Source organism: Mesoplodon mirus (assembly GCF_964341445.2).
Source record: "Mesoplodon mirus genome assembly, chromosome: 18".
Lineage (NCBI taxonomy): Eukaryota > Metazoa > Chordata > Mammalia > Artiodactyla > Ziphiidae > Mesoplodon > Mesoplodon mirus.
The window spans coordinates 25,757,488-25,765,124 of NC_138994.1; the positions used below are offsets into that span (position 1 = coordinate 25,757,488).

Genomic DNA, 7,637 nt, shown 5'->3' on the forward strand with positions numbered 1-7,637 from the left:
TCACATATTTGCTGTGCCTCAGTTTCCCCATCAGAACTCTGGTACGTTGATTCCTCACAGGCTGGAGCTGTAGGGTCTAGGCACCCCGTCTTCCGTCTGCCCTGATGGCCTCCCTCAGCCCCGACCTGCATTGGAGGGAAGGCCCTGGGCGGGGTGAATGAACCCCAGGGTGGCAAGTGGGGCCCCAGGGGCTGGGGCCCTCTGACCTCACACCCTGTCCCTTCAGGAAGGGACCAAGGGAGGGAGGAGCTGGAGACAGGCCCAGGCGAGGACCGCAGGTGAGTCTGGGCAGGCCCTCAACTTGGGCGAGGTGGGGAACGTGAGCCGAGCCCTGGGCAAGAACGGCCTTTGTGAGTGAGTCCCCAGGGCCAGGGAGGGGGCTGTGCCTCCTTTGCCGCCTGCTCCTCGGGGCTGTGGGTACAGTCTCCCCATTGCACATAGAGAGGTGCCGAGGCCCTGGCTGCAGGGGACCCCCGAGGGCCGCCTCTCAGCCCCTTTCTCTCTGGGCACCCAGAGATCCTGAGGAGTGCATCAGGGGACACTCTGCAGGCCTTTGGTGCCCCCCATCTTCCTCCCAGCCATTCCCCCTTGGGCCGTGGCCTCCCCAAAACTGGCCCATGCTTTTCCCCAGAGAAAGTTGCAAGCAGGTCCATTTTGAGACTTTTTAAAACTTTACTTTTAAAAATGTTTTTATTGTAAATCACTTTCTATGAAAAAGGTTAAATTGCCCGATGGGTTAGGAGAGTGGATGTGGGATGCAGCCCAGGGCGTTTATGGTGGAGCAAGACACTCCCCTGCAGGAGTGCAAGCAAGGGCACGGGGCCATCCCCCCATTCCTGGTCCCAGTGGTTCTAGCAAGCACTGCGTCCCTCCCAGTTAAGCCTCAGCTCTAGCTACACTCACTACATTAGTCTGTCTGTCCCCTTTCCCTCTGCAGCTTGGCTGCCCCAGCCCCTAACCCCCAGATCCCCATCTCCCCGCTGCTCTCAGCCTCAAGTTGGGCTCAAAGATTAGGGACACATACCCTCTGCCCCACCTCTAGGGATGAAGCCAGAAGATCCCAGAGGCCTTAGAAAACCTCCTGGCTCCACCCGGCACCCCGGCCTCCTTTCTGTCTCCTCTCTCTTCCCCCCTCCGCCTAGCTCCTCCTCACAGACTGCCAGGAGAGGCCTCTTGGGTGTTCATTTGCGGTCACCTAATCAGCATTGGTTGTACCTGGGAACTTGCTCTGGATAGAGACCTGGGGAGGAGAGCAGGAGAGAGAGAAGCTTGGAAGCTAAGGTGTTCTGGGGCGGGCCCTGTACTGATGTTTCCAGCTTGGCCAGGGCCCCTCCAAGCCGCAGCTCTCATAGTGCAGAGGGCCCTTAGCGTGTCTCTGGGGCAGGGAAGAAGTGGATCAATGAAACACTGTGTGTATGGGGGGCTGGGGAGCGGAGGCAGCAATTTGGGTCCTGGGCCCCAATTCTCAGCCTGCTGGACTAGAATCTGAGGATGGCCTGGGCTGGGGGCCGTGTGGCCTGGTGGGGTGAGCTGGCCCAGCCCCTGCCTGGGCGGTAGGGTGTCCATGGGCCTGCACTGGCGGGGAGGGGGGCAGTCTGGGCCCAGACTTCGGTGCTGTCTGGAGGTGGGGCAGGGCCTGGCTTCTTACAAGAAGGCGCCCAGGCTGGCCCAGTCATGCAGGTCAGAGGCCAGTGTGGCATCCCCGGCCTCAAAGAGGGGCTCGGGGGGCAGGGAGCTACGGGTGCTCTCGTCCCAGGGGTGCTCCAGGAAGGATGTGGCCAGGAAGGTCTCATCAAAGTCCAGGCTGTCGGTAGCCTGCTCCCCTGGAGGCCCCCAGGTAACAGGGCACTCGATGTGGTGGCCATGGATGGTGAGGTCCACGTCCCTGTGTGAGGCAGGGCTCAGCGGTGGGATCAGCTCCGAGATCTCCAGCGTGCCCAGCTCCCCGTCCAGCGTGCCAGCGTCCAAGATGGCCTCCCAGTCAAAGTTGCCCTTGAGGGGTTCCAGCTCACCCTGCTCCTCCTGGGTCAGCAGCAGGGGGCTGGAGGGCCGCGGGACCTTGGCCTCCTGCTTGGGCAGCGGCTGTTGACGCTTGCGCCCCAGCCTGCCCTCGCCTGCACCCCAGCCCGCCTCCCCAGTGGCCTCCTCGAACTCCCGCAGCAGCTGCTGGGCCTCGGTGCTCACGGTCAGTGGCCCGGCCCATGGGGCGGCGCTGGGCTCTGGCGCGGCCTGGCGGGCAAAGGCCGGGTGGATGTGGACTGGGGGCAGCCGCTGCTTCTTCAAGGCCCCACTCAGCAGCCGCTCGGCGTACTGGGGGTCGATGCACCAGAAGCCCCCCTTGCCTGGCTCGTCCTTCTCCCGAGGCACCTTGATGAAGCCCTTCTTCAGGGACAGGTTGTGGCGGATGGAGTTCTGGACACAGGGAGGTAGGAGAGAAGGAAGACAGCTGGGAGAGTGGGTGGGATCAGTGATGGGGGGCTCCTAGCGCCACTGCCAGTCCCACCACCACCTTCTCTCCGATGGGGGCAGGGGAGACAGAGGCGCTGCTCCGAGCGGGAGGCTCTGGGACACCAGCCACGGGGCACCAGGAGCTGGGAGTGCTGTCGGGGGCTTTTGTTCCCTTTGGCCAGGATATCTGCCTGCTCAGTCATCCGAGCCCTGAGCCGCAGGGTGGCTCTCAGTGCCAGCCTGTCCTGCCCTCCCTCCCTTACCCCGCTGCTTGCGGCCTCTGGTCAAAGGCCTTGGCTCCCCCAGGTCCTGGACGGCCATCTCCCTCTGCCTGGGCCTGGCTGGCCTTCTCTGTTTGTGAAATGAGTGAGTGGGTGTGAGGGTGTGTGTGTGTGTGGGGGATGAAGTGTGGGAGGATCTGATGACTTTCCTTGTTTCTAGAGCCGGCTGCTGGCCTGGGCCCTCACCCACCATGTCCCCCTCCTCCCACCCCAGGCTCTGAGGCCTCAGTTGATTATTACCCAGCCAAGAGCATAGCGCTCATTCCTGGGGCCTCTCAGGCTTGGGGTAGGGTGGGGGGTGGTGGAGGGTCTCTGCTTTCTCACCAAGGTTACAAATGGTACCTGCCCCAGGGTCAGGGCCCAAGCAATCGTGGAATAGCTGTGATTACAGGAACTCTGATCCTGTGACCTGTGCCACAGGGAAGGATCTGTGCATCCTCAGGGTCTCTGTCCCCAAGTAGCCCCTGATCCTGATGGTCGAAGAGGCTCAGGGCAGCGTGTGCCCAGCCTGAATCACCATCCTGCCTTGTTCAGGCCTGGGTGCACAGTCCAAACCACGCTGGGGCACAGGGGTCTGGGGCCTGGTGGGTGGGGCCGGCAGGTGAGTAGTGCCCCCTGGCAAGACTGGGAGGTTTACATGGTGGTCTGGGCCCCTTGGCTGCTCTGTGCCAGGTTCCAGACACTTGGAACATGAAGCCAGTGTGGGAGGAAAGAGCCCCTGTGGAAAGCACGTGGCTGAGGTAATTGTCCCCCCAGGGAGTTTGATGAGAAGAGGGGGAGGAGTGTAGGCAGGAAACTAGGGAGGGCTTGGGGTGGGGGCTGGCACAGCAGCTTTCGGAAGGCCCCGTAGCCCTTCCACTGGGACACAGATGGCCTTCACACCCCGCAGCACGCCCCTCTCCCCTCCCAGAGCCCCTCCAGCCAACTGAAAGCAGGCGGGATGCAGAGTCTGGCAGGAACGATGCTCTGCCTCCAGTCAGGCCCTGACAAACTGACCTTGAGGAGGGGAGTGTCGAGGAATTCCAGGACTTGGGACAAAAATGTGTCCCTCAGTCCATCAACCTACCCTGGGGGGCTGTGTCCACGCATAGTTCAGCCCTGGTCTTTGGGCTGAGCCTGCCGGACGAGTGACAAGTTCTTTCCCCTTGAACCTCTATGTCGGCACCCCTGCAGCCCTCTGAACATCCTCCCTCCTCCGTCTCTGAAGTCAAAGGGGCAGCAGTCCAAGCACTGGGCTCCCTTGAGGTCCTTCCTGGACGGCCTTCCTCTCTCGGGGCCCTGGCCGTACCGCGCCTACTTGGCCTGCGGATCTGGGATGTGAGTCCAGTCCGCGAGGGCATGGGGAGGGAGGGAGGGAGTGCCTCCCTACCTGCCAGGTGGGATCAGCGTGGCGGAAGTAACAGAAGTTGTCCGTGATCCACTTGTAGATGGCCGACAGGGTGATCTTGGTGGCCTTGCTGGCCTGCATGGCCATGCAGATGAGCGTGGCATACGAGTAGGGCGGCTTCACGTGCGGGTTGGTGGCGTAGTCCACGTCGTCGGGAGGCGAGGCCTGCAGCCCCGAGGGGGCGCTCCGCGGCGTGCAGGAGGACGTGGGCTTGCCGGGTGTGTGCGGCTGCCCCAGGCAGGCGGGGTCCGCCGCCAGGGGAGACCCCGGCTCGGCCGAGCCTGCCAGCTCGTGGGAGCCGTGGGGGTCGGTGTCCCCCGAAGGCAGGGCGGGGAGCTCGGCGTTGAGAATGGAGAATTCCTGCAGCCACTGCAGGCTGGTCAGGCTGTCATTCAGGGCGTTGGACTCCTCCAGGCCGCCTTCCGGTCCGGCCTCCTCCGCTGCCCCTGCTCCCGAGACGCGTAGCCAGCTCTCCGCCATATGTGCGGGGACTCTCCGAGGGGGCTGTCAACATCCACGAGCCGAGCCGAGGGTGGCCGCCGAGCTCTCCGGCCCGCTGACTCCCGCGGCTTCAGTTACGCAGCCTCCCGGAAGCGGGCTTCCATCCCGCGATCCGGGGGTAGCCTCCTCCAAACGGAATGTGGTGCCTGCGGGGACCAGAGCGGGAACTGAGCCCTCTTTCCCCACCCCCGAGGGGAGAGTGTGGGCGAGGGGGGAGGCTCTTACTAAAATCCTTCCTGCAGCCGGGGAGGATCTTTTACTGCCGAGGTCTGGGAAACAGAAGGTGTGCCCGGGGCTCCGACCCACACGGGGTTCGCCTCGCTCTTTTCCTCTTGGATCTTTTAGAGGAGACTTAATTAGCCCAACGAGGGAATAGTGTAGGGGCATGCGAGGCCACCCCTTTCTCCCTCAAAGCGGGGAATTAACCCCCCTCTCTCCGTCCACAACCAATGGAAATGGGGCGAGAGAGTCCAGGAGGGCAGTACGACGGGTCGGGGGGCGGGGGAGGTCGTCTGATCTTTGAAAAGGGATATTAGGATGGGGCTCAAGGGGAAGGAAGGAAACAATACAGAGAGTTATAAGGGGGTGGGAAGTGAGTGTCCCCCAAACGCCTCTGATGTCAGTCCCCGGGCCCTCCACTTCCGTCGGGGACGGATGGGAGAGCGGGCTGGTACTGACGCCCTCCCTTCCCACGGCCGGCAGCCCTCCCCGTCCCTTACCTGGCTCAGAGCGCAGCCCGGGCCAAAGGAAGCTTCTCAAAGAAATTCCTCCCACCGCCCACCCTCACCGCGGCTCTCTGCTCCCAGCTCCAGGGCCCAGCCAGCAATCCTCGTCGCCACTCACGCCCGCCGGCGCCTCTCTGAAAGCCAGCGGCTGGGGACCGGCACTCAGTAGCCGCTCGCAAGGCGTCTCCTGCTGCCGTGGCGACGCCCCGCCCATATAAACAGCTTCCGCTTCTGCCATTGGCCAGGGCATCTCCAAAGAGACCGCGGGCTCTTAACGGCTCTCTCACGCGGTAACTCTCTTCCAGCTCCCTCCTGCCGCCCTCTCCCGCGCGCGACCCAGCCCCCTACCCGCCACCGCGTCCCGGCTCCGCGCATTCCCGCCCGACGGCCCCGCGCAGGGCTCGGAGAGGCGCGCGGCTCGGCGCTCCCGCAGAGGCCCCGGGGCCCTCGGCGAGCAGTTCGCCGCGGGAACCGTCCTCCGCCCCACCCCCTTCCCATCTGGGCTGCTCAGAGGTGGCGACGGCTCCTGGGACGCAGCCCGTGGCGCGGGGGCCAGGGCTGGGTGCATGCTTGGGGCTTTCCTTTCCTCTCCTCTGGGCTGCGAGTGGCCCTTCCTCACGTTTCTGCGGCCTGTCCCGGTCTCCCGACCGAGTGTCGTCTTGGTGCCCGCAAGCAGGTCTGACTCTCCGATGCCACCTGCCGCTCAGGTCCGCAGAAACCGCAGCCCCGGTCGCAGGCACCCCAAGGCGGCTAGGGTAATCCAGTGTTTCCCGGTAAGCGCTCCCTCCCCGCCCCGTCCTCAGCAAGATTCCCAGAAGCTGACATTCCAGAGGCTTCTTCGGAAGTGCTCTCCCTCCTTTCCAGATAGCCGAGGAAACAGAGCCGTTGGGTGAAAGCCAGGAAAGCCGTGGACTTGCCAAATTCTTTGACTGGGGTCATTTGCCCCATTCATTTCACCAGCCTTTAAGTGACGGACTAACGGTGGACTGTGGTCCTTCCTCCTCCCCTCCCCCAGCCTCCCTCCCGTCACCAGCTTTCCTGCTCTTCAGTTATTGAGGAGCTGCAGTTGGAAGTTCTCTGGTTGAAGGGGGTGGGTGGAGGTGAGGGCTCCTTATCAGGCCTCTGGGCAGGAGCTGTGCCCGGGGGATGGTACACCAGCTCCCACCCAGAAACATGTCTTTTCCTCTACCCCTTGCCCTCTCTCACTCCTCCATGTCCAGCTTGTCTTGAGTCAAAGTTTTTTTTTCTTCCCAAGTATTTATTGTTTTATTTTAATTTTTATTTTATTTTATTATTAGTTTCTGCTTTATAACAAAGTGAATCAGTCATACATATACATCTGTTCCCACATCCCTTCCCTCAGGCATCTCCCTCCCTCCCACCCTCCCCATCCCACCCCTCCAGGCGGTCACAAAGCACCGAGCTGATCTCCCTGTGCTCTGCGGCTGCTTCCCACTATCTACCTTACGTTTGGTAGTGTATATATGTCCATGCCTCTCTTTCGCTTTGTCACAACTTACCCTTCCCCCTCCCCATATCCTCAAGTCCATTCTCAAGTAGGTCTGTGTCTTTATTCCTGTTTTACCCCTAGGTTATTCATGACATTTTTTTAAATTCCATATATATGTGTTAGCATACGGTATTTGTCTTTCTCTTTCTGACTTACTTCACGGTGTATGACAGAGTCTAGGTCTATCCACCTCATTACAAATAGCTCAGTTTCGTTTCTTTTTATGGCTGAGTAATATTCCATTGTATATATGTGCCACATCTTCTTTATCCATTCATCCGATGATGGACACTTAGGTTGCTTCCATCTCCGGGCTATTGTGAATAGAGCTGCAATGAACATTTTGGTACATGCCTCTTTTTGAATTATGGTTTTCTCAGGGTATATGCCTAGTAGTGGGATTGCTGGGTCATATGGTAGTTCGATTTTTAGTCTTTTAAGGAACCTCCATACTGTTCTCCATAGTGGCTGTACCAATTCACATTCCCACCAGCAGTGCAAGAGTGTTCCCTTTTCTCCACACCCTCTCCAGCATTTATTGTTTCTAGATTTCTTGATGATGGCCATTCTGACTGGTGTGAGATGATATCTCATTGTAGTTTTGATTTGCATTTCTCTAATGATTAATGATGCTGAGCATTCTTTCATGTGTTTGTTGGCAGTCTGTATATCTTCTTTGGAGAAATGCCTATTTAAGTCTTCTGCCCATTTTTGGATTGGGTTGTTTGTTTTTTTGCTATTGAGCTGCATGAGCTGTTTTTAAATTTTGGAGATTAATCCTTTGT

The 7,637-nt window shown here is 60.1% G+C and overlaps 1 protein-coding gene across 1 annotated transcript; it reads right to left on the bottom strand.

The window, feature by feature from the left end:
• Positions 1 to 1,644: 1,644 nt before the first annotated feature.
• LOC309793849 (forkhead box protein J1-like) lies at positions 1,645 to 4,596 on the bottom strand (the record flags this gene model as incomplete). Its single annotated transcript, XM_082604627.1, has 2 exons — positions 1,645 to 2,412; positions 4,099 to 4,596. 2 exons carry the CDS (start codon positions 4,594 to 4,596, stop codon positions 1,645 to 1,647), a joined length of 1,266 nt encoding a protein of 421 aa, XP_082460753.1.
• Positions 4,597 to 7,637: the final 3,041 nt, after the last annotated feature.